This window comes from Bactrocera dorsalis, chromosome 5, assembly GCF_023373825.1.
Source record: "Bactrocera dorsalis isolate Fly_Bdor chromosome 5, ASM2337382v1, whole genome shotgun sequence".
In the NCBI taxonomy this organism is placed as follows: Eukaryota; Metazoa; Arthropoda; class Insecta; order Diptera; family Tephritidae; genus Bactrocera; species Bactrocera dorsalis.
Genome location: NC_064307.1, coordinates 73,768,276 through 73,795,197, shown reverse-complemented (window position 1 = coordinate 73,795,197; position 26,922 = coordinate 73,768,276). Strand labels below are relative to the sequence as shown.

General features: G+C 41.6%; 2 protein-coding genes across 4 annotated transcripts; both read right to left on the bottom strand.

Annotated features, from left to right (window-relative positions):
• Nucleotides 1–33: 33 nt before the first annotated feature.
• On the bottom strand, nucleotides 34–5,647 carry LOC105227359 (glutamate receptor ionotropic, delta-1). Of its 2 annotated transcripts, none has more exons than XM_011206651.4 (6): nucleotides 5,510–5,647; nucleotides 3,477–4,112; nucleotides 2,832–3,171; nucleotides 2,043–2,236; nucleotides 1,478–1,779; nucleotides 34–1,103 (listed from the first exon to the last, which is right to left on the bottom strand). In XM_011206651.4, exons 2-6 carry the CDS (start codon nucleotides 3,921–3,923, stop codon nucleotides 407–409), a joined length of 1,980 nt encoding a protein of 659 aa, XP_011204953.3. In that variant the 5' UTR covers nucleotides 3,924–4,112; nucleotides 5,510–5,647; the 3' UTR covers nucleotides 34–406. The 2 variants fall into 2 exon arrangements, with proteins under 2 accessions (XP_011204953.3, XP_049313693.1); XM_049457736.1 differs by having other exon boundaries at nucleotides 5,471–5,616.
• A 3,533-nt stretch (nucleotides 5,648–9,180) lies between these two features.
• LOC105227358 (neuralized-like protein 4) lies at nucleotides 9,181–25,525 on the bottom strand. Of its 2 annotated transcripts, XR_007422883.1 has the most exons (14): nucleotides 24,935–25,525; nucleotides 24,512–24,868; nucleotides 23,764–24,454; nucleotides 23,209–23,695; nucleotides 16,931–17,107; nucleotides 16,510–16,850; nucleotides 15,694–16,437; nucleotides 15,357–15,628; nucleotides 14,976–15,290; nucleotides 14,664–14,916; nucleotides 14,270–14,609; nucleotides 14,092–14,205; nucleotides 10,816–13,308; nucleotides 9,181–10,670 (listed from the first exon to the last, which is right to left on the bottom strand). XR_007422883.1 is itself a non-coding variant. In XM_011206649.4 (13 exons), the coding sequence occupies exons 1-13, from the start codon at nucleotides 25,184–25,186 to the stop codon at nucleotides 11,670–11,672; spliced, it is 5,982 nt and encodes a 1,993-aa protein (XP_011204951.2). In that variant the 5' UTR covers nucleotides 25,187–25,525; the 3' UTR covers nucleotides 9,181–11,669. The 2 variants fall into 2 exon arrangements, 1 of the variants encoding a protein (XP_011204951.2); XM_011206649.4 differs by having other exon boundaries at nucleotides 9,181–13,308.
• Between the last annotated feature and the right edge of the window lie 1,397 nt (nucleotides 25,526–26,922).

Below are 26,922 nucleotides of genomic sequence, written 5' to 3'. Positions count from 1 at the left end.
ACGACCAGAATGGTTCATTAAAAATTTATAGTATTTTTGTGCAAATATATTTTAAAATTTATTGCTCATTACGTCATTATATAATCTAAGAAGTGATTTGCAGGTGTGTAAACCCAATAGTTGGAAAATAAAAATCTAAAATGTATCGACTAAATAAACTTTATACCAACAACTACAAAAGTATGAGTAAAAATTTACGACGAAAATATTTGTAAAATTTGATTTAACAAAACAAATCCAACACTACACTGTTCACCAGCCTTTCCTGCTGCAGGCAAGGACTCAGTTGAGCATACCCGATATTCTCCACACACTTATTTTGACCAACTCTTCTTCCTTCTACGATTACTGCCAATTAGTGCGCAAAGCGCCAATGTTTACTACCACACACTAGCCTTAATAGCATTTACTCCGTGTAGGTATACTGAAAGAGCGCCGCTGAGGGTGCACGCACCGGCACCAATTGGCTCTGCCCGTTCGGATTGCGGAAAACCATATAATCACGACCGTTAATCAAACGTCGTACACCACCCGCGCCACTGCCTTCATGCAGCTGACCATTGCCCAGTAGTACACCAGCACCGCTGCCTGCACCGGCCGCTAAGGTGCCAAAATTCGAGCCTCCGGCACCGAATTGGCCTGCGCGTCGCCAACGATGCAAGCTGCTTTCCTTACTCAAATGGCCTGCCTCATCCTGCTGGTGATGGCGATGATTGCTGCTGAAAATACTTTGATATGGTGGCGGTGGTGTAATGGTCGAACCCGAGGGTGAAGCAGTCAGACGTTGCTTGTCGCTGTCCGTCTCCAATTGACGCAACCAACGCGGTGCACGCACCGAAAGTCCATTTGTTGTGCGTCCGACGCCGTGACGCGCCCACTTGCTACCCTCATTACGTTGATTCAGGTAGCGGAATATAAGCTCGGTGAAGAAAACAACCATGGCGGTGACAAAGCCGGCGAACATAATGTAGTAGGTCATCATGAGATCGGTGTTTCGTAGCTGACGCTCGGTACCGGCCAAGTTCTGTGGGCATATTTCGGCATTTGGTAGATCTTTAGTCGACAGGTACTTAATAATGCCGGATTCCACGAGGTTGAGTAGTCTGAAAAATGATAAGGGAAAAGGGTTGGAATTTATTTACGGTAAACTAAGGAACCGGATTAAACTAGTTAAGTACATAAACGCCAAAATCGGAGTTCCGTTGACACAGTGAAATCAAACTTGAGAAACTCTGTTTCACGACAGAGACAAGAATGGTCGAAACCACAGACCTCACATGGCGATCTTGCGAAAGCAAAGACTTTTCTAATTATCGGTGATGACCAACGTATTCTAAGATTTACAAAATATGATCTATATCTCCGGGGCTTTAAGGGCCTTAAAAGCCGATCTCGAGGCATTAGGCCAATTTGAAAAATTACTTGAGATAAAGTTTTATAATAATATATTGTGCGCTAAGTTTAGGTTTCAACTTACTTGGGATCGAAGAGCTCACTCAAATTGGAGCCCAACGGATAGGCGAATGAACGATTCTTCTTCAAAAACGGCTCCTTAGCCATGGCGAAAGGACAGTGTAGCTTCTCGTCATTCATGCTAATGGTCTTGCGATAGCGATAGTCTGCGTAAAGCACATGATTAATAGCCGGGCGGTCGCGTACGAATACGTAGCCATCCTTTTCAACAAAATTCTGCAAATTAAAAGTGTCGTTCGAGCTGCTCGAAAATACGGCGTGATTGTTGCGTATCATATTTGTCAGCATGGATAGGCTTTCGTTGGTCTGGAATGGTGGAAAAGTTTCAATAAATATTTAGAATTAAAAATTTATATGGAGGCAGATATATTAATATATATTTTATAATTATATACTATAAAATGCCTATAGATATATGATTTAACTCGGCCTTTGGTACATGCATTTTATAGTGTAGTATATATATATTATAGTATTTTAATTACTCTACATGCAATAAGTAATTCATGTATTTAAATTTTTATTTAGAAAAAGTGTTTTTAATTACATGCACACACATCTGCACTTACATTCCTTATCGCATATTCCACGCCGCCGCCGCGTGCCGAAACAAAGTGTTTATTCTTATATAGTATATCGCTAACGGTATTATAGGGTAAAGTAAATTTAGATAGCGTGAGAAAAGCTGTTAAATTTGCAGTGTAGAATGAAGTCAATATCGTAATGAATATCCACCAGGTGGCAAATAGTAGGCGTGTTGAATCTGCAGCGTAGAAAAATAAAAAATATCAATTTTTTCATATGAGCTTATATGTTTGTTTTTATATTTATATTTGGCAAACATTAAAATATATGTTTGTTGTTGCATTTATATTTGACAAATATTACAATAATTAATTTGTGTGTGTAAAATATATTACATTTTTTCGATGCACTCTAAGCGCGCGTAAATATTTGCTGTGCTGATGATATGTAAATTGTTAAAATTACTAAAATTGATTTTTTTACTGGACTCGATGTCAGTAGCATGATTTATAAGCTTTGTAATAATTATAAAATCTCTTGCGTATAGAACCAATCAACAAAGCGTTTGCAACTACGGCTTTTATATCGTAAGTAAGGCAGTTGTACTTCTGTGTACGGGGCGTATGAGTAACATTTTATTCAGTACTTTAGACAGTTGGGCTTCCGAAGCCAGAAGGGGCGCGAATTATAATTATAACAAAAATAAAAATGTATCTGACTAATATTTTTGCCGTTATAACAACAAAAACAACGACTCCGGGAAGTGGCTACTTAACAGCCAACTTTAAAAACCAAAAAAAAATCATTAAATCACTTGAAATATGTTCACTTACCTGCGATCGGCGACAGTGTACTGCCCTGCTTCATCAATGCACCATACACAAACCATGCACAGTGACCCAGCGAGTAAGGCTTCTGCTCCTTATCACCAGTCAAACGATTACGCAATATAATGAGCATATAAATAATTGGTCCCACCGCCAATAGCGAAATGAAAATTAAGATCCAAACCCAAAAATCAAATGGTGCCATCAGACCCGAGCCAGTGGCCGATTCACGTGGACGTTGCATCACCATAATCCATTCACCCTCGTCCAAAGTGGTTGTCGAGTAGAAAACGAAGCTGTGTTGCTCGCTGAGCGTCGGTATAAAAGCAGCGGCCAAATCGGCTTCCTGCGAATAACCGGATTATGTAAAATGTTTTAAGTCAACTTCATACAACTTCCAGCTCAGCTGGTTGGAATTGAAAAATTATACAGTTGAATCATATTTTTAGTGCCCCGAGACAAAAAAATATTCAATTAGAAGTCTTGGAGTGTACTGAGAAGCCACTGAGTCCCATAATTACAGTTAAAAATGGTCTAAGATGAACATCTAGAAAGCTTTTCGGTTTCTCAGCTCCTTATATAATGTATACATATTAACTCCATAACTTTGTTCCAGCATTCTAAAAGTCTCAAACTTGCCCCTTTACTCACCGAGTTATTCAGCATCTTTATAAGACTCTTCTCATAGTCCTCTCTCGAACCAATGATATTATCTTCCGGCACCACAACTTCATAGGTGAATTGCATCTGCTCCTGCAAGAAGTCGATCAACTCAAACGCCACACCCTTGCCCACTCGCGTGTCATTCTCCATAACCGTATAGCTGAGCGGATAATCCTCCAGCGTAGCAATCACCAATTTGCGACCCTTTATCCACTCTCTTAGCTTATCCATTTTCTCCTTCTTAGCGATGATTGTTTTTACCGTTTCCAGTGGTGCATCATCCAAGGATGGCTCGTCAACTGCCAAATCGGGCGATATAGTAACAACGGTATTATTTTCATCTAACTCTATTAGACCCTCAGGTAGACGTATATCCGTTAGATTTGCACACGTGAGACACAACGCCGCCGAAAGTATTAAGTCGAAGCCGGTCATTGCAAAATGCGCTGAACTTTACACAAATGTATTTATTTTTTTTTTTATTTTTTATTTAATATTTGTAACTGACGATGATGAGATGTTGTTAAACTTAATAATATGCCACGGTGAATTTTTATATTTACACATAGCGGCGAGGTTTAGCAGTCACGAGACATGCAGTTGTTCTACAAGGTTACTTGAATCCTGAAAGTGTGGACTATTATTACTTACATATATTAATTCTTTTCTAATTTATTTTATTTTTTACTCTTTTAAGATTTAACTAAAAGTTCAACGAAATATCGGAAAACCTATAACGTATAATATAAAGTATCTCCGTTCTTCAGTCTATTTAGTCACTCAGTTTATGAGATATGACATGAGATCTCAAATTTGGCACACTTTGGCACGCTGCCATACAAACTGAACGATCAGAATCAAGTGCTTGTATGGAAAGCTTCCTCATTTCATGAGATATCTTCACGAAATTTGCCATGGCTTACTGCCTAAGCCAAGGGTGCAATCTCCGAAAAAATTGGTAAGATCGGTTCATTATAACATATAGTTGCCATACAAAGCGACCGATTAAATTATTATTTAAAACGCTTTTTTAATTTTTTTTAGTGAAGTATAATGTTAATGAGAGCATGTCTTTTTATTATATTTTTTAAAAAATGTCTTGTTAGTCTTTTTTACATTATTTAAAAATATTTTTTTATTAATAAATTTTTTTATATTATTAATTTTTTATTTTGTTTTATTTAAAACACTTATTTACTTTATTTTTTTAACAAAGATATAATTTTTATAAATTTTTTTCTAAATATAGTTTTAATAAATATATTTTTTTTTAGCTTTTTAAAGAATTTTTCATTTGCATTATTTATTTTTATTTATTTTATTTTTTTCAAGTAAATTTTTATAGTGTATGTATTTTTATTTTTTTTTTTGGCTTTTAAATTGCGCGATAATTTTTTTCCAACCAAAAATATTTGTGTTGTTGTTTTTATATATTTATTTTTTTTTTTGTTTCCATAAATAATTTTAATTTTCTTAGAAATATTTGTTTTTCCAAAAAAGAAAAAAATGTGTTTCTGGATTTTCAAACATTTTTGTTTTTTATTTAAAAATTTATTTTATTTTTTATCATAAATATATATAATTTTTGGTATTTTGTTATAAAATTTTGTGTTTCCAAAAAAATTAATAAATTTTTTTTTGTTTTTTTCTTCAAAATTTTTTTTTATTTTTAGTCATAAATACATTTTTAACTTTTCATAGAAAAAACTTTTTATCCAAAATAGAAAAAAAAATGGTTTTTAGCTATTCAAATATTTTTATTTTTTACTTTAAATTTTTTTTTTAATTTTTATCATAAATATATTTTTTGTACTTTCTTATAAAATTTTGTTTTTTTCCAAAACTGGAAAGAATTTGTTTCTAGATATTCAGATAATTTTTTTTGTTATTTGTTTTTACTTTTATTTAATTAAATAATTTTATTTTGTATCACAAATATATTTTTCTTAATAATATTTCAAATTTATCACCCTCTCACTCACTTGAATAATAACGACTATTTCACATTGAAAAATCCTTACCGTCGCTTTGTGGCATTCAACAATTTCTCTACTAAAATTCGATTTTCAAGTTTTTCCCGCTTTTCCAACCGTTTTTCACCAACGCGCGACATTAACTGTGCTATGGATCTGTGGATGAAATCTAAAAAAATAATTTCACTATTGTCATAAAAAATTATAATCCACTAGGGCACTAACACAAATCTATGGTCAGTCAATACAAAGGCAAACACAAATTATAATAATAATTTTATGCACACGCACACATACAAGGGTACTTACAGTCTTTCTTATGTATGCATGAATGAGAAGTCAACACAGACTGAGCAATAAGCCTACACACACATATATTATTATGCCAATGCATACAATTAAAGCGCCGTTACCATACAAATATGACGCCTGTATGTGTGGGTGTAAATGTGAAACGTGTGTTAGTGTGTGTGTTTGTCTGCAATGTAAACAATATTACGCGGTCAGCAGTCAACGGTCAGCGAAAGTACACCAACTGCAACGAAATGCTTTTTAATGAGTTCCCTTGCAACTAAATGTGTGTACGTGTGTATGTGTGTGTATATGTAGGCATATGTATGTGTGCTCATATAACAATAATGCATTAATAACAACAAAAGCAAACAAAAGTAAAATAATAAACACATATACTGTACAAATACATATACATATATACAATAACGTGCACACATACACACATGTGAACATACACATACAGCGACCAAACTATTTAAATATATGCGCTGTGCTACCACTTTACATTATCTAAGCGAAAGCGCACACTTCGAAGCAATTTAGTTAGTTTACATGTAGTGGCGACTTTCTGCGATTTGGACTGGCTGATGAGGCATGACATTGAATATTTGTTTGTACACAGGTTGCGCATTGTTTAGCCAATAATTTGGAATGTAACATTTTTATTAGCCACGCGTACAGCGGCTTAGTTGCTGAGTAAAACATAAAAATTGCCTGTAAGCATGTGTAATGAGCTCCAGCAAGCGAGCGAGCGAGTGAGTGCTTTGTTGACAATTTGACAGTGGTGAATGAATAATGCTTTATTAGCCGATAATTAACGATGTACGATTATAGAAAGTGGATTTTTCACCGCTGTCAATGCGACAAAATGATTTCGATCGCTTTCAGTGTAATACTTGTAATTGCGCCGATTTTTCTTTATTAGCAGCAAAACAGCTGCGTTCTTTCAGCTACAAGGTGACTGGATATCGCTTTGGAGGAATGAATTTAATGGGGAATGGATATTAAGACGAACAGCAGTTTGATAGTAAAGCGGTTAGAGCAAGCTTGAGCTCTCAAATAAAACCTAAACTTGTTTTTTATATAGATCATTTTTGAAGATCTTTATCTTAATGTTGATCGGTCAGTTCGAATCGCAACAACATATATGCTACAGTGGTCCGATTTGAACAATTTCTTTGGAATGTTTTTTGAAGAATTCCAATCAAAAAGTAGTCAATTGCCACTGCCTTTTTCCCACTATCAGTATCTGAACCAAGTTTAAGCTGTGGTATCATGTTCAAGTGACTTTATTGTCAATTAAATATTTAAATTAACCTTTAATTCAACAGCAAATTATGATAAATTAGCAAACTTTATAAATCTGTAATCCCCCTAGGTGTGTCTTAACCAAGCAACAGCTGAGTGCAGCCAAAAGTGAGCCCTAATTGTAATTACATCTCTAGGCAATATTAGCAAAATGAAAAACAAAAAACATTCTCCACTTTAATAGCTGCTTCAACGTGCAAATACAATGTTTATACTTTAAATGATTTACTTTATAACTTCCGCGCACCCCCCGCTGTAAATTACGTTTAAATGTCATTTAAGCGACATAAATATTTAAACTGGCCTGACTGACCTGGCTGCGAGGCAGACGGGTGAGTAATTGATCGACACTTTGAACTTAACTCCCCTTTCTCGGCTATTTGCCAAGCAATTAGTTAGTAAATGCACGCAAAACACACACATTCATGATTACATATATCTAAATATATACATACATATATACAAATAATGAGGCAAATAGCTATCGTCCTACAACGTAACAGTTGATGAACTTGCTGTGCTCAACTGTTGATTTTAAGCTTATTTTAGTTTGAAAATTATACTGACATTCGAAAATTCTTTGTAAGAGGCTGAAAAGAGAACGAACCCTCTTTTTCTCTGCTTTGAATAGTTGGTAGGCTTTGCAATTTGTTGAGAATTATCCATCTTAGAAAGTGTATAGAAACTTGAGATAGTACAACTAGCTCTGATATATTTTAAAAAAATTCGTACTCAATCATAAAAATCAGCCCTCGCTAATATTTTTATTAATATATGCAATTATAGATACATATATATATATATAACGTTAAACTTATATAGTGTAGTAGTAGTATGGATTAAGTAAACAAACTCGTGCGGTGCTACATGACGTATACGTAACATTCAATATTCAATGTAAATTCGTATACATTTCCCTTGCGCATAATGAGTCCCGAAGGAGTTAATTCCGTATTATAACTTTATTTTTTGCTTATTTAGTAAATTGTAGTGACCTAATAACGTAGCTCCGCAGCTACAGTATACATACATATGTATATATAAGTACTTTCATATACTTTTTAAATTTGCCTTTTAACAGCCACGGCAAAGCAGTACTGAAAATGTTTAACTACATATTGTTAAATCTATCATTATGCACCCGCGTGGTGTCTGCTATGTAATCTCGCTTGGAAAATCAAGTCAAGTTCAAGTTTAATGGTTCCATGCCGTCTCTTGCGGATTTTAACGTGTGTACACTTACATAAACATGTATGTATGCACTTGGGTCACTACATATACATATATATAATTACATAAATATACATTGAACATAGGTTTACAGTTACTTACATACATTATGTCCATACATTTGGAGTGTGGACCTTGTCAAGTGGTATTTTTTGCTTCTTATTTGGCTCAAGGTTAGCAAAATAAATGTTAATAAATTCAATCATACACACGTATGTTGTCATTATGCACGACCTTTTTACATTTACTTCTTTAATTATTTATTTACTTTTTAATTTTTTTATTATAGACCTATTTTTTTGACTAGAACAGGATATATTGAGTATTGAGTTTACCATGAAGCTTATAACCCCTAAAAGGAAGCCTCGGAGATCTTCTATAAATGATCAGTGTGATGAGCCATGTTCGTCTGCTCATACATCCGTCTAAACACATACATACTTGCCTCTCAGTTTTCTTCTCAAGAAGCTGTTCATTATTGAAACCGTTGATATCGAACCAATAAAGCGTATATGTAGCTTCCATACAAACAAACCGATCACAATGAAGATAAACGATCTTTTTCTGCGCATGAGCACCCGATGTTAGACGGTTGCACTTAGGCCGTCATTAGGATCATTGTGCTGGCGAGTAGTACCCAATTTAAACCTTCTCCAGCAAACCTGATTATCGTTCATTCCAGCTGCTCAAGTTGGAGAGCCAGAGCCGTGGAATATTTCCCTTCTCATGTACACTACTGTTAGTTATCTTATTCAATAGTATATCCCCTTCCATATCCCTATAAGTGCTCAACTGTTGATTCTTGGAAATTTCTTTAAATATACATACATACCTAACGGCACATATACATATGTGCTAATACCATACAACAATAGAAACAACCATAATTTTGTGCACAATTATGTAATCATAACATTAATTATTTATTTGCGAAATTATAATCTCTTCTAATCAAATTCCATTTGTATGTGTATGTGTGTGTGTAGTACTCGTATATAATTTTAATTTGATTTGCTTAGCCATCGATGAACAATTATCGAATTACAATTTCTCCAAGCTTTCACATACGTAAATGTAAGTGTGTGTGTGTCGTTAGAGTACTGTGCATATGTAAATATGTCGGCATGCCTGTATATATACTATATATACAATAAAATGTATCAATTGTTCAATTTTTCGAAATCAATTAATTTCAATAATTAGAATTACATACAAAATCGTAGAATTAGACTTAGAATGTAAGAATTTCAAATTTCCATACATATACATATACATGTATGTACATATGTATATGAATTTACTCAGTGCTGCTTGTTAGCTGAATTTCATTTATAATATAATATTTGGTCTCAATTAAAAATAGCAATTTTCAAGTTAAATGGTTTTTAGAAAATAGTTTTGAAAATCAATTTTTGTTTTGTGTTTTTCATAACAACTGTTTTAGGTTAGATTTCCTAATAGGAGTTAGTGTTTCATTTTATTTATTATTAATGAATTTGCTTTCAAACAGTTTGATTGAATTTTATTTTCCGAAAAAAAATAATTTTGGAATAACATTTTTATTATATTTTTTTTACAAAGTAGGTTAGTTATGATTTTACAGTAAATATTTTAGTTTCTTTAAAAGTTTTGATTTACTAAATTTTTTTTAATCAATTCCATTTAAAATAAGCTCCATGCAAGTTATGTTGATTTCGGGTGAAAGCTCAAAGCTCGAAGCTTGTATGGCAAGCATTTGTTAGGCAAATTTTAAAATCAAATGTTAAGTATTTAAAACGAGTCATCTATACTTTTATAAAATTTACACACGCTTAGAAGTTATTGCAGGTTTTTTTTAGTATGGAAGCTTAAAGCTTTCAATATCGAAACTCGCTAAACATTTGGTACGTTTTACCTGACAACAAAATAAAACACAAATATTTATGTGCAAAACTTAAGCTGCAGCAATTCTTTACAGCTTTCATAGAGTTAAGAAGAGATCCGGTTTTGAGTGACACAAAGCTCATTCAAGAAGACTAAGCTAAACTAGAAGCAATCTTAAATCATTACAATTTTTCATGCAGTTTTCACAGAAAAGCTTGTAGCTAGAGCTTTAATGCATGAGCTTTTGACAAAAAATTACTTAGCAAAAGTTTATGATAAAAAGCGTTGGCAAGTTTAGTTATCAACTTTTGTTCACGAATGCTCTGGTTTAATAAAAAAAACACTATTTTTATACGAGTTGCTGCAATTCGTAAGTTTATGCATTCCACTTTTAAATTTAAATTCAATATCTCAGCATGTCTTAACAGCTTTAGCAATTGATTGTGAATAGCTTTTCATTATTAAGTTATAGAATAAAAATCCTGAGAAGTTTTTGAATTTTAGCTGTCTAGATCTCATAGTTTTGGAAAAAGCTCGATGGACTTCACAGTTTTCGAAAAGCTTCAAAGTATATCACTAACATTTTATCATAAATTTCTTTATATTTTCCAAGAATTTTTAGCTTTCTAGACCATAGTGTTGAAAAAAGCTCATTGGACTTCATAGTTTTCGAAAAGCTTCAAAGTATATCTCATAATTTTTTTTGTAAATTTTGCAAGTACTTTCACTATATTTTATAAAAATATTAAGCTTTCTAGATCTCATAGTTTTGGAAAAAACTCAATAGACTTCATAGTTTTGGAAAAAGCTTCAAGGAATATCATTAACAATTTTACATAAAATTCGTAAGTATTTTTTTTACTTTCCAAAAATTTAAGGCCTTCTAGACCTCATAGCTTTCGAAAATAGATTTCAAAATTTTGGAAAAAGCTTCAAATAATGCCAATCACTTATTTGTAGTAAATTTCGCAAGCATTTTCATAACATTTCTAAGCATCCAAAGCTTCTTATTGCAATATATTTTATATATATTCTGAGAAGCTTTCAAGTAGCAGAGCTTTTTAAACCATGCTTAGCTTACAGCTGACATTAAACGTGTATTTTTTATAACTTGAAATTTCAGCAATTTTCATCGTTTTTTAGGGAATTACTAAGTGCTTATCAGTGCAGTAAACTAATGTTAATGTATAAATAAATAATGGATGAAGAAGGTGGAATATGGACTCCTTATGGGCCAGCAGTTCAACTACAAAACTAAATAATTTTGCATTACATTTCAATAATTTATAACGTTATATAAGCTTGTATATATAAAATTGTATGCAAAAGTGCAAAATATATATATCATTTCTTTTTGGAATAGTAATCTTATAATGAAAAAAATATATATAAGAAAAAGAGACTAGCAATGCTAATTGAAGCGTAGCCATATAGCCTATTTCTCCATGCTGCCACAAACCACCTACTCAACGAGAAATTAGTCGTATTTTTCATTTGCTGCATACGCATGCGCTTAGTTGCCATCTAAAGCGAGACTGAGCCCTCCGCCAGCATTCTTTGAAGGCGTTATTTTCTCCAATTTCAGTATTAGCGCTGTTATGACACAAGCGCCTGCCTCCTTCGTAAACCACGTCATGTCTTTGAGCGATGCGCTCGACGCTGAGCCCGCACTCAAGCTGCCGGCGCCACCGCTGCTGCTGCTGCTCTGTTCGAGCGTTAAACCGCTGCTCGATTCATGCGGATGCAACAAGTCCGCCGACGAACGGCGCTCCAATAAGCTAAGCGCGGCCGCTGCAGCGCTCGATGAGGCCCCCACCGCGGCATTCACATTCATTTTGCTGCTATTCGTCAGGCAGAGCGATTGCCGACGCACGTACACCTCGAAAGCGGTGCCGATACGATACGAATGCGAGTTGACATTGTATTTATGTTGACTGTTCATTGACACAATACCGGCAGCGTTCGGTGAGAAGTGCAATTCCAGGCGCGTGCCGGGCTCATCCTTCTGATTGCTGAGGCTGGTGTGCGATTCGCAGCTTGACTCCAACGGCAGTGGTTGACCATGATCCAGTATGGCGCGGATTTTGTCGACACGCGTCATGTAGTAGAGCGGCAGCCACTCGCCGGTGTCGAGCGAATGCTGCGCGGCGGCCGAGTTGACCGTTTGCTGATTCAACTTGAAATAGACCCAACCGTGTAGCTTTTCCGATGTGAAAGCATTGCAGTGCGCGCAAAAGCAAATGGGATCGGTTAGCGGTTGGAAGAAGGATTGTGGCAAAACGAGTGAAGTACGAAACTGTTGCACTAACTTCAGATATTCACAATCCTTACGTTCGATGGATGGTATCGACTGCAGCGAATCAAATTGTGTGGACGTTGATGTCGACGAGAGTGGACCGAAATTTGCCGATAAAGGTTGACTCAACTGCTGATAGCGTAAACGCAACAAGTCATGTTGTTGTTGCAATAGCAACAAATGATCCAAATTGTCATTGTCTTCAAGATCGTCATTATCATCGTCGTCGTCATCATCATCATCGTCATCGTCGTCCACATCGTCCCCTTCTTCGGCGCGCTCCTCCACCGCATGCTCGTGTGCACCAACATTACCGACAGTGCCATCTAAGTTAGCAGTGGTCACGCCCACTGCGGCTGCAGCATCAACCGTGGCGCTGGCAGTTAAGTTGCTATCGGTTTCGGACGCGCGTTCATTAGCTGTCATGTTATCGGCCACTGTTGCATTAGCATTTGCGCCATGTATACCAACGCTGCTAACTAGCTGTTCTAACGCATCCAAATTGTTGGAGGAACGCTGAGCGCTGAGTAAATTCTCTTTGGAACTGCAGCGTCGCAGTTCGCTTTGCAGTGACATGCCGCCCACAGCGCCAGCCTCTTCGAGCGCTTCGTAATCTTTATTCGTATCATGGACGTAAGGAGCAGTGGTTGTTGTAGTAGCGGCGCCGTTGTTATTACCTGTAGCAGCCGCGTTTGGTGCGCCGGATGTTGAGGCCGCTGCAGTGTCAGCAACAGCGCCACCTGGCGTTGTGGAGTTAGCCGACGCATTCAGTGCGTTTTGAAAACGTTGCGTACTCTGACTGCGTTGAATATTTAGATTGGTATTGTGTTGCAGTTGTAAGGACTCGCGTAGACAGCTGGAAATGAGAGCGTGAGAGCAGAAATTTATCCTATATGAAGCTGTATTTGTAAATATAAAGAGTATAGAGAGAAATGAGAGATTATAGCCGAGTCGATTTAGTCATGTTCGAAGCAGTCCCTCAGTTTTTGAGATATCGTTTCGAAATTTTGCACAAAACCTTTTCTATCCAAAAAGCATACTGGTCGGCTCATATCAGACTATTAGAGTGCATTGCTGCCATATGAACTGCTCGATCCAAATAAGTTTTTGTATCGAACACTTTTTATTTGAAAAGGTATATTGACGAGATTTTGGGGTCGATTCTGGATAAGTAGGAGTTTAATCTGCTACAGTAACGCAGTAACGAACTGTGCAAGGGTTACTCTCGTTTTTCGCGACAAATCAAGCTCTTTGTCTGTGACGGGTGGTTTGACTCCGAGTACATCTTTCACTGGAAGAGAGTCAGTGAAAGTGTTTATGGCGGTCAGTGATTGTCGGAAGTTTGTTGCGTCCGAAGTCTGGTCGGCGTACTGTCTAATGTCGTCGACGTTGTTGAGAAATAACCTCTTGATGTTCCAGGAAGCTGGTGACTGCAGGGGTGATTTCCGCGAAAACATCTCAGCAGGAACTGCCTGGGAAAGAGTTCCTTAACGGGCCTCACCATGTAGGTGTTCGATAGGAGACATCAAGAGGCATCCTGTCGAGTTCAGTGTTCTGACAAGTCTGAAGCTTCTTCATCTGCGTTCCACTGCATCCAGGCGACAATAACAACAAACTCAATAATAACTCGGTTACTTACCACGAAGTGTTAGCTGCATTCGACTCCACAGCACGATTTTGCTCCAGTGTACGATTTTTAATCGAAATATTCAACAATAAATTCTCCGACACGCTCTCCATCACCGAACGATTCCTGTTGCGGGTTAAGAAATATATTTAGAATACATTAAATCAAATAAAAATTGGTTTTTACTAACATTGCCGCATTGCTGGTACCACTGCCCGCAGCCACACCGCCTACTGCGCCGCCGCTTGTCTGCATTGCCTGCTGCTGCTGTTGCGACAGCTGTTCCGTTTCCTTTTCATGCATCTCCAAATCGGCCTTTTCACATTGTGGCACACCGCCATCCTGCTCCTGCAAATTATCGTATTCCAACGCGGCGGCCTCTTCAATAATCGGCGTACTATTGCGGCCTACATCGTTGCTGGTAATGAGCGAAATTTTCTCACATTTTCCGTAGAGATCGAAGACGGGATAGACGTGATTGGGTAAACCGGCCGCCAAGTCTTCCAAATTAATGGAACCAACCATTATTACTGTGAAAAAAGCTTGATACAAAAAGTACATTAAAATATTTGTGGCGTACTCACCCAACATGCCGACATTCGAGAGTGTCATGGTGATGACTGTACCCGGCTGTATTTGTTCCAGCGCTTCGCCATACTTCGAGGCTATCTTTTGACCGTTTATATTGATGTAATCGTGGGTGGCCACCCAGCACGGACGCTTACAATGCAAAATAGAGATCGGCAATTGTGACACGCTTGTGGGTTGCGGGCAGGCTGCGACCACACCGACGCCTATTGTGCCCTTCCATTTGGGATTCACTGCGTCCACTTTGATCTGTAGATTGCGAGGTTAATTGCATATTTAATAAAAAAAAAACACGCTTTTCCACTCACACTAATGCTCTCGCCCTTGCATAACGGTTTGCCCACAAATACGACGCCTTGATTGTAAGACTGTACGCGCATCGCCGAACGATGTTCATCCAAGAGTCGCACATGTTTGCCATGCAGCTCGGAGAACTCATAAGTTTGCATCTCCGAATCGATTGATTCCAGCATCGAGTCTTGTTTATTGAGCGGATCAACACCAAAGTCGAGCGAGTCTTGTAGGCGTAAACTACACGGACGCAGCGGTGAAGTCGGACCTTGTGAAGAGATCACTTGCACGGCCATGGTAGAGCCTTGCAGTTCAACAACGACGTAGACATCCTAGTAGAGTACGAGGTGCACTTTAAATATGAATACCGTAATAATATATGCAGCACCGTTACTCACATTGGGCACATTCTGAAAGTGTATATTCATGTCCTCCGAGTTCAGCAGTATGCGCAGAGTGCGCGCTGGCGTCAGCTCGAGCGCAATACGATCACCAACCCGCAGCCACTCCAAAGAAGCCATGGAACGCTGCAGCAGCGTCGAATTGTGACGCACCTCATTGCCGGATACATACCAGACATTGGCAGGTATGCGTTTAATACTTAACGGTATATTCTTGCGCACATAGTCGTCGGAGAGATTCAAATCGGTAACACCGATATTTAGACAGCCTTTGAAATGCAAAAAAAAACCTTTTTCTATTTGAAAACTATTTAACTACAAAACAATCACATACCTGCGAATAACGAATTGTGCGAGATCAATTTGATTTCGAATGGCGCACCCACACTCAGCGGATGCTCGGAGAAAACCACACAGCGCGAGAGTGCCGCCGAAGCGCCGGTAATACGTGATGCCACCGTCCAGCTTTGCGATAAAGTCACATTGCCCGATATGCAGGTCCAACGATGCTTCAACTCCGACGTTGCCGGCTGTATAACCGAAGTTGCTTGACAGCTTTGAGAATTCTCACTAGTCGCATATGGCGCACGTATGTCTGGCTGCGATTGTGTGAGCGTCACTTGCGCACACTGGCCATACAAATCGATTACTGCCCACACATTCGGCATACGACACTCACAAGCTGGGCCCTGATCGACGCCATCGATGAAGAAATGCACATAATCACCATTACGCATTACACCGACACGTGTATCCTCGCCCAAGCTATCCAAATCGATGAGCACATTGGAGCGTATAGTTTTACGATTATGAAAGATCATCGAGCCACAGAGTATTATCATATCGTTGGCATCCAAGTCGGTTGCATTGGCGGCGAGTTGTATATCCTCGGGACGTGTACCCGTCACGCCGATCTCTATGTTGCCCGACCAGTGACGCACCATAATATCGAGTACAACCTCGAAGAGTTCGCGTTGACGTAACGGACGATTACTGAAGACTATGGCATCATTGAATTCGGCCAGCGAATTGGGACGGGAGGCGGTGAGACCGCCATTTGAGATGCCAGCATTTTTACCTAAACATAACCAACAAACGATAATTTTAGAACCCACCAAATCACTGATTGCGAATAGTCCATTTTACCGACCGTGTATGCTATGGAAGCGCAAGGGTGGCTCACTGTAGAGCGTTGTATTGGAGATGGTTGAATTTCCCGTATCCGGACTGCCACATTCAGATGTGTCTATTATGCTAGCCTGCGCCGCCTGACCGTAGAGATCGATAACACCAAAGACGCGTTCGGGCACATTGGTCGCTGCCGGTCCTTGATCTACGCCATTTACCCAGAAATGTAACGTGCCGTCATCTTTGCGCACGACACCCACACGATCGCCGACCTGCAAACGATCAAGATTCTGACCATATTGCTCAATGACCGTAATGCCGTTATGCATAACACCATTGCCCGTCATCATCCAAGTGCCGGAGCTGTAAGATAACCAATTGATTAAGTTTACGTTTTAATTTCGAAAATTTCAGTGTTGACGTGTAATTGTAGGGGGTCCTACCGCACATTGGTCATGGTAAAAGGAAAGTCTAACTCTTCAGCGCTGTGCGTAGTCACACCCATCTCTACCGAGCCGGCCCATTTGGTAACGACACGTTCAAGCCGCACTTGAAACAGTTCATTTGGACGTAAAGGACGACGAGTTAGCACAACTCCGTTGTTGAAGTCATCAGATGCACTGGAAATATAAAATTCGTGATGTTAAGTTATTTAAAACTCATGCGGTAAATTCGCGGGAAGCTGGCTGCCAGCTGCCTATATAAGCAGAGCAGGCACGGTGCCTGGCCAGTGCTTGGGTGACCGTCGCGCTGTGATGTCATTTTATTTGAAAGTCATGCGGTAAATTCGCGGGAAGCTGGCTGCCAGCTGCCTATATAAGCAGAGCAGGCACGGTGCCTGGCCAGTGCTTGGGTGACCGTCGCGCTGTGATGTCATTTTATTTGAAAGTCATGCGGTAAATTCGCGGGAAGCTGGCTGCCAGCTGCCTATATAAGCAGAGCAGGCACGGTGCCTGGCCAGTGCTTGGGTGACCGTCGCGCTGTGATGTCATTTTATTTGAAAGTCATGCGGTAAATTCGCGGGAAGCTGGCTGCCAGCTGCCTATATAAGCAGAGCAGGCACGGTGCCTAGCCAGTGCTTGGGTGACCGTCGCGCTGTGATGTCATTTTATTTGAAAGTCATGCGGTAAATTCGCGGGAGGCTGGCCGCCAGCTGTCTATATAAGCAGAGCAGGCGCGGTGCCTAGCCAGTCTTGGGTGACCGTCGCGCTGTGATGTCATTTTATTTGAAAGTCATGCGGTAAATTCGCGGGAAGCTGGCTGCCAGCTGCCTATATAAGCAGAGCAGGCACGGTGCCTAGCCAGTGCTTGGGTGACCGTCGCGCTGTGATGTCATTTTATTTGAAAGTCATGCGGTAAATTCGCGGGAAGCTGGCTGCCAGCTGCCTATATAAGCAGAGCAGGCACGGTGCCTGGCCAGTGCTAGGGTGACCGTCGCGCTGTGATGTTATGTTATTTGAAAGTCATGCGGTAAATTCGCGGGAAGCTGGCCGCCAGCTGTCTATATAAGCAGAGCAGGCGCGGTGCCTGGCCAGAGCTTGGGTGACCGTCGCGCTGTGGTGTCATTTTATTTGAAAGTCATGCGGTAAATTCGCGGGAAGCTGACTGCCAGCTGTCTATATAAGCAGAGCAGGCGCGGTGCCTGGCCAGTGCTTGGGTGACCGTCGCGCTGTGATGTTATGTTATTTGAAAGTCATGCGGTAAATTCGCGGGAAGCTGGCTGCCAGCTGCCTATATAAGCAGAGCAGGCGCGGTGCCTGGCCAGTGCTTGGGTGACCGTCGCGCTGTGATGTTATGTTATTTGAAAGTCATGCGGTAAATTCGCGGGAAGCTGGCTGCCAGCTGCCTATATAAGCGGAGCAGGCGCGGTGCCTAGCTAGTCCTTGGGTGACCGTCGCGCTGTGATGTCATGTTATTTGAAAGTCATATGTTGAAATCGCGGGAAGCTGGCTGCCAGCTGCCTATATAAGCAGAGCAGGCACGGTGCCTGGCCAGTGCTTGGGTGACCGTCTCGCTGTGATGTCATGTTATTTGAAAGTCATGCGGTAAATTCGCGGGAAGCTGGCTGCCAGCTGCCTATATAAGCAGAGCAGGCACGGTGCCTGGCCAGTGCTTGGGTGACCGTCGCGCTGTGATGTCATGTTATTTGAAAGCCATATGTTGAATTCGCGGGAAGCTGGCTGCCAGCTGCCTATATAAGCAGAGCAGGCACGGTGCCTGGCCAGTGCTTGGGTGACTGTCGCGCCGCGATGTGATGTTATTTGAAATCCATTTGTTTAATTCGCGGGAAGCTGGCTGCCAGCTGCCTATATAAGCAGAGCAGGCACGGTGCCTGGCCAGTGCTTGGGTGACCGTCGCGCTGTGATGTCATGTTATTTGAAAGTCATGCGGTAAATTCGCGGGAGGCTGGCTGCAAGCTGGCTATATAAAGCAGAGCAGGCACGGTGCCTGGCCAGTGCTTGGGTGACCGTCGCGCTGTGATGTCATGTTATTTGAAAATCGTATGTTAAAATTCGCGGGAAAAGCTGACTGCCAGCTGGCTATATAAGCAGAGCAGACACGGTGCCTGGGCCAGTGCTTGGGTGACCGTTCGCGCTGTGATGTCATGTATTTGAAAATCCGTATGTTAAATTCGCGGAAGCTGACTGCCAGCTGGCTATAATAAGCAGAGCAGGCACGGTGCCTGGCCAAGTGCTTGGGTGACCGTCGCTAGCTGTGATGTTATGTTATTTGAAAGTCATATGTTGAATTCGCGGGAAGCTGACTGCCAGCTGGCTATATAAGCAGAGCAGGCACAGTGACTAGCCACTGCTTGGGTGACTGTCGCGCCGTGATGTTCGCGGGAAGCTGGCTGCCAGCTGCCTATATAAGCAGAGCAGGCACAGTGCCTGGCCACTGCTTGGGTGACCGTCCCGCTGTGGTGTCATGTTATTTGAAAGTCATTTGTTAAATTCGCGGGAAGCTGGCCGCCAGTTGGCTATATAAGCAGAGCAGGCACAGTACCTGGCCACTGCTTGGGTGACTGTCGCGCTGTGTGTTATGTTATGTGAAAGTCATGCGGTAAATTCGCGGGGAAGCTGGCTGCCAGCTGCCTATATAAGCAGAGCAGGCACGGTGCCTGGCCAGTGCTTGGGTGACCGTCGCGCTGTGATGTCATGTTATTTGAAATCGTATGTTTAAATTCGCGGGAAGCTGGCTGCCAGCTGTCTATATAAGCCGAGCAGGCACGGTGCCTGGCCATGTGCTTGGGTGACCGTCGCGCTGTGATGTTATGTTATTTGAAAGTCATATGTTTGAATTCGCGGGAAGCTGACTGCCAGCTGGCTATATAAGCCAGAGCAGGCACGGTGCCTAGCCAGTGCTTGGGTGACCGTCGCGCTGGTGATGTTTATGTTATTTGAAAGTCATGCGGTCAAATTCGCGGGAAGCTGGCTGCCAGCTGTCCTATATAAGCGCGAGCAAAGAAAAAAAAAAGCACGGTACCTGGCCAGTGCTTGGGTGACCGTCGCGCTGTGATGTCATGTTATTTGAAAGTCATGCGGTAAATTCGCGGAAAGCAGGCTGCAAGCTGCCTATATAAGCAGAGCAGACACGGTGCCTGGCCAGTGCTTGGGTGACCGTCGCGCAGTGATGTTATGTTATCTGAAAGTCATGCGGTAAATTCGCGGGAAGATGGCTGCCAGCTGCCTATATAAGCAGAGCAGGCACGGTGCCTGGCCAGTGCTTGGGTGACCGTCGCGCTGTGATGTCCATGTTATTTGAAAATCGTATGTTAAATTCGCGGGAAGCTGACTGGCCAGCTGCCTATATAAGCGGAGCAGCACGGTGCTAGCCAGTGCTTTGGTGACTGTCGCGCGGTGATGTTATGTTATTTGAAAGTCATGCGGTAAATTCGCGGTAGCTGGCCGCCAGTTGCCTATATAAATCGGCGGAGCAGGCACGGTGCCTAGCCAGTGCTTGGTGACCGTCGCGCTGTGATGTTTATGTTATTTGAAAGTCATATGTTGAATTCGCGGGGAAGCTGGCATGCCAGCTGGCTATATAAGCAGAGCAGGCACGGTGCCTAGCCAGTGCTTGGGTGACCCGTCGGCGCGCTGTGATGTCATGTTATTTGAAAGTACATATGTTGAATTCGCGGGGAAGCTGGCTGCCAGCTGGCTATATAAGCAGAGCAAGGCACGGTGCCTAGCCAGTGCTTGGGTGACCGTCGCGCTGTGCTGTTATGTTATTTGAAAGTCATGCGGTAAAATTCGCGGGAAGCTGGCTGCCAGCTGGCGATATAAGCAGAGCAGGCACGGTGCCTGGCCAGTGCTTGGGTGACCGTCGCGCTGTGATGTCATGTTATTTGAAAGTCATATGTTGAAATCGCGGGAAGCTGGCCGCCAGCTGCCTATATAAGCGGAGCAGGCGCGGTGCCTAGCCAGTGCTTGGTTGACCGTCGCGCTGTGATGTCATGTTATTTGAAAGTCATGCGGTAAATTCGCGGGAAGCCGGCTGCCAGCTACCTATATAAGCAGAGCAGGCACAGTGCCTGGCCAGTGCTTGGGTGACCGTCGCGCTGTGATGTCATGTTATTTTGAAAATCATATGTTTTAAATTCGCGGGAAGCTGACTGCCAGCTGCCTATATAAGCAGAGCAGGCACGGTGCCTGGCCAGAGCTTGGGTGACCGTCGCGCTGTGATGTCATTTTAATTTTGAAAGTCATGCGGTAAATTGTCGCGGGAAGCTGACTGCCAGCTGCCTATATAAGCAGAGCAGGCACGGTGACCTGGCCAGTGCTTGGGTGACCGTCGCGCTGTGATGTCATTTTATTTGAAAGTCATGCGGTAAATTCGCGGGAAGCTGGCCGCCAGCTGCCTATATAAGCAGAGCAGGCAGCGCTGCCTGGCTAGTGCTTGGGGTGACCGTCGCGCTGTGATGTCATGTTATTGAAAGTCATGCGGTAAATTCGCGGGAAGCTGACTGGCCAGTGCCTATATAAGCAGAGCAGACACGGTGCCTGGCCAGTGCTTGGGTGGACCGTCGCGCTGTGATGTTATGTTATGTGAAAGTCATGCGGTAAATTCGCGGGAAGCTGACTGCCAGCTGCCTATATAAGCAGAGCAGACACGGTGCCTAGCCAGTGCTTGGTGACCGTCGCGCTGTGATGTCATTTTATTTGAAAGTCATGCGGTAAATTCGCGGGAATCTGACTGCCAGCTGCCTATATTAGCAGAGCAGGCACGCTGCCTGGCTAGTGCTTGGGTGACCGGGGGGGGGGGAGTCGCGCTGTGATGTCATGTTATTTGAAAGTCATGCGGTAAATTCGCGGGAAGCTGACTGCCAGCTGCCTATATAAGCAGAGCAGACACGGTGTGCCTGGCCAGTGCTTGGGTGACCGTCGCGCTGTGATGTCATTTATTTGAAAGTCACGCGGTAAATTCGCGGGGAAGCTGACTGCCAGCTGCCTATATAAGCAGAGCAGACACGTGCCTGGCCAGTGCTTGGGTGACCGTCGCGCTGTGATGTCATTGTTATTTGAAAGTCATGCGGTAAATTCCGCGGGAAGCTGGCTGCCAGCTGCCTATATAAGCAGAGCAGGCACGGTGCTGGCCATGCTTGGGTGACCGTCGCGCTGTGATGTATCATTTTATTTGAAAGTTCATGCGGTAAATTCGCGGGAAGCGGTGCCTAGCCAGTCTTGGGTGACCGTCGCAGCTGTGATGTCATTTTATTTGAAAGTCATGCGGTAAATTCGCGGGAAGCGGTGCCTTAGCCAGTCTTGGGTGACCGGTTTTCGCGCTGTGATGTCATTTTATTTGAAAGTCATGCGGTAAATTCGCGGGAAGCGGTGGCCTAGCCAGTCTTGTGGTGACCGTCGCGGGGGGGGAGGAAAAAAGTGTGATGTCATTTTATTTGAAAGTCATGCGGTAAATTCGCGGGAAGCGGTGCCTAGCCAGTCTTGGGTGACCGTCGCGCTGTGATGTCATTTTATTTGAAAGTCATGCGGTAAAATTCGCGGGAAGCGGTGCCTAGCCAGTCTTGGGTGAACGTCGCGCTTGTGATGTCATTTTATTGAAAGTCCATGCGGTAAATTCGCGGGAAGCGGTGCCTAGCCAGTCTTGGGTGAACCGTCGCGCTGTGATGTCCTTTATTTGAAAGGCACGCGATAAATTCGCGGGAAGCTGGCTGCCAGCTGCCTATATAAGCAGAGCAGGCACGGTGCCTGGCCAGTGCTTGGGTGACCGTCGCGCTGTGATGTTATGTTATTTGAAAGTCATGCGGTAAATTCGCGGGAAGCTGGCTGCCAGCTGCCTATATAAGCAGAGCAGGCACGGTGCCTGGCCAGTGCTTGGGTGACCGTCGCGCTGTGATGTCATTTTATTTGAAAGTCATGCGGTAAATTCGCGGGAAGCGGTGCCTAGCCAGTCTTGGGTGACCGTCGCGCCTGTTGATGTCATTTTTTTGAAAGTCATGGCGCGGTAAATTCGCGGGAAGCGGTGCCTAGCCAGTCTTGGGTGACCGTCGCGCTGTGATGTCATGTTATTTGAAAATCATATGTTAAATTCGCGGGAAGCTGGCTACCAGCTGCCTATATAAGCGGAGCAGGCACGGTGCCAGGCCAGTGCTTATTTCATTGAACAATTTCATTCGAGGTTCCATTATTGTCTTAGGCAACAACCCATGTTGAATTTCTTGAATTATATAAATAATAAGGTGTCTTTCGTGAGCAATACTTACTTTGGTCTAAGCGCGGTGCGTCCACTATGTGTAACCGTAGCATGCGAACCACAGATCGGGTGGAAGGTTAGACGATCGTCATTACGCTGCGTATTAGTGCCAGATAACGTTGAGTCGCCCAACGCGGCCGCTGCAGCAGCAACTGTTGAATTGACTTCGCCTTCGGGACTAAGCAAACTCAATACAGGTGTCGGTGTTGCCGAATTCGCCGAGATAAGTGCATTTGTCGCACCGATGCTATCGATTGCCATATTGCCGCTAGTTAAGCCTGACGCGGCTGTGAGGATAAGATTATTGCGACGTGTTACTAAATTTTGTTGTTCACGCTCATCGCGATCCACAATCGTCACTTTGGTGGTCATGCCGTAGAGATCTATGACACCCCAGAGCGTTTGGGCGACACGAGTTGCGGCCACACCCTGATCCTGGCCATTTATATAGTAATGCAGATTTCCATTAGACTTGCGCATCATACCCACACGATCGCCTGCAAAATTCACGCATAAGATGTATATAAATGAATGAAATTTTGAAAGACCAAAGTAAACTATTTACCTTCACGCAGTTCATCTAAATTAAATTCGCCGTACTGACGTCGTGTGCCCTTGCCATTTGTCAGTATTCCACAGCCGGACATCATTATGGTGCCGCTGCGCATATTCGTCATTGTAGCTGGGAAGTGCAGCACCGACGGATTGTGCGTAGTCACACCTACTTCTATGGAACCGGACCATTTGTCCACCAACTTATCGATGCGTATCTCAAACAGCTCATTATCCTTCAACGGCCGATGTGTCATCACCACACCATTATTGAACTCATCTAACGGTCGTCGACGTTCGGCGCTGCGACAATGCGGCGAAAGCTTCACAAGAGAGCCGCAGCGTGTGTGAAAACGCAATCTATCCGTATCATAAAAGTCTCCCACGTTTTGCAACGTGGACGTATTATTCGCAATCACTGCCGCAGCTGAGGAAGATAACGGTAGAGCGCTATGCAAACCAGTTTGCGAAATTGCGGAAATCGCAGCGGCGCCTGCGCTGCCCAAACTTGAAAGGGCGGCATTAATATCTGCGTTCGTGCTAATGTTTGAAACTAGACCACCGCCACTGCTATTATTGTTGGCTGTGCAGGCGTTGTTTGTCGTCGGCGATGCAGTTGAAACAACCGTCACATCCACACTCATCGGTACATCGATATTCTGCACAATTTGATGTGCTTGCTGGACTGATGTTTCGGCGAAATCCTACGTAAGAAATACATTTTTAATAAAGACTTTAAAATGAAATTCATGTACACTTACCCCTGAACCACCCACATCCGTGGGACAGAGTGACACTTGCACACAACGTCCGTACAAATCAACCAATGCCCACAATGTCTTGGGCATATTACGCGCTGCAACACCTTGTGGCTCGCCATTAACATAAAATACTAATTCATTGTTGGAAGTGCGCATTACGCCAACGCGATCACGTTCGCCCAGTGTCTCCAAATCAGTGCCATAGAATTCAATTAGACAAACGCCATCTTTGCGCACATCAATGCCGGACATTACCCAGGTGCCGTTACGCATTGCCGTAGCACAGGAAGGCAATTCTAGTTTCTCTGGTGATTCGGATGTCACACCAATCTCAATACTGCCGCCCCAAGAATGGTTCTAAATTGAAAAGTGCGCTTAGTAGCTTTAATTTGTATCATGCACTTACACTGCATGCATACCAACCTTCTTCTCAATTACCACTTCGAAGAGTACATCGTCTGTCAGCGGTTCGGCGCTAAACACCAGCGCATGACTAAAATCACGCACAGAACGCGCCGCAGTGCGGTTGCCATTGGAAAGTGTTATGCGGCGTCCGCAGCGATGATGGAATGTTTGGAGCGCTTGCAAATTTATAGCATTAGAGCCTGCTGTTGCACCGATACCACCACTGCCGCACCCACTTAGCCCAACGGCACCTCCCCCGCCTGTAGCCATTACAAGAACTAACAACTCAAAAACCTTCTTATCAGAGGTATTGCTACTCCCAGATAGTAATACAATTAGTTAGCAGAATCTTTGGAAAATGTACCGCCTTTGTTGTCTGCCTAGGCACTGAAAGAATCGATCTTTTTCTCCGCACTATACCAGCCACTGACTCCGCTCGTTTCGCACAGCACCCGCAGACCAATGTAAGTGGTTGCTAATCTTTGAATTTGCAATGAATATTTCTGAAATTTTTTCTCTATCGTATATTTACAATTTAAAATTTCAATTTTCTTTCAATTTTCACGAAAAGTGAAAATCTTGTCTATTCTACTTTTTTCTCTTCATTCACAGGCGCAGCAATATTAAAGCAAATTGCCGTTGACGTGAAGATGCGAAAATCACAAAAAGAAATGTCTGATAAGAAAACAAATATTTACGAATATGAACTGAAAAATAGTGTAAAATGCGAATTAGGAATAATAACAAAAACTGATAACTGAAGAAGATAACAGCACACAAAATACAGGCATTGCCAGGAACTAACGAATTTAGTAAACATTTGAAAAATTAAAAATTAATAATTGATTTAAATGAACTTTTTATGGCTGTGATGGTATGACGAAATCGCGTATTATGCGATAAAGTAAAAGAGTAAAAAGTGCAATTATGTTACATTTTTCGAGTAAGATTTGTTTATTTGTTGTTTCTGGCATTATTGTGAATTGTAGCATCGGAATCAGCTGTTCGTTGTTTATTTTGCTATTGTTGCAAAGAAAATTGGAGAAAACTACCTTTTTTATAACCACTAAAAGAAAAATATAATTAACATTGTTACTCAAAATAATATTGCTACTCTCCGATCCAAACAGCGTTAGTTCGCCGATTGGACAACTCTACACAATAGAACCCGAACAATTTTTGTAATGCAAAACCGGCTGTCGATTTATTATATATAACCATTTCCATGACAGTGTATTCTAGGTAACCAGCAAGCACCAGTTTTTTTTTATCCAGCCAGGGACTTTCAAATCGGAGCTATTCCAAAAAGTTTGGTTTGATGGTTTTCTGCCACTTATATTAGACAAAATGTTGCTCTGTTAACTACTTACTGCGTGAGTCTTGTATAAGCAAAACTAACAATTTACTTTCTTTAATCATATGGTTATAAAATGTGAAGGATTTATTCGACAACAGAATTACACGTTCTTGGAACAGTGCAGTTTTAGATTTGGGCAAGGAGTGTCACATCTTATCATTAGTTATATATTTTTCAGAGAATATATCTTACAATCGTAGAATTTGACAGTTAGCTTTCCATTTACTAGTTATACAATATTATTGCATGTTTTGAATATCATCATTAAAGATTTATTTATTTTTAGAGCGTACATATTTATTTATAGTATACTTATGTATGTATGTCCATCATATCAATTATTTTATACCTCTGTATCTGAGCTTTCCGTTTACTTAGTTTGAATATTACAATTTATAGTTACTACATATTTCATTTAGATTTAGTATTTTTATATGAAGAGGAATTCTAATGTTTAGTTATAAAATGTTCTGCATGTATTGAGGAAAAGTATGTATGTCAATACATACTGGCATAAATTAAAAGCAGTTGCTATTATATATATGCTTTCTCAAGTATATTTATTATAAATGTATGTATATTAATTTCTATGCCTTATTTTCACTTAAAATATGTTTAATTTTCAATGCAACGACATTTGCGACATGAA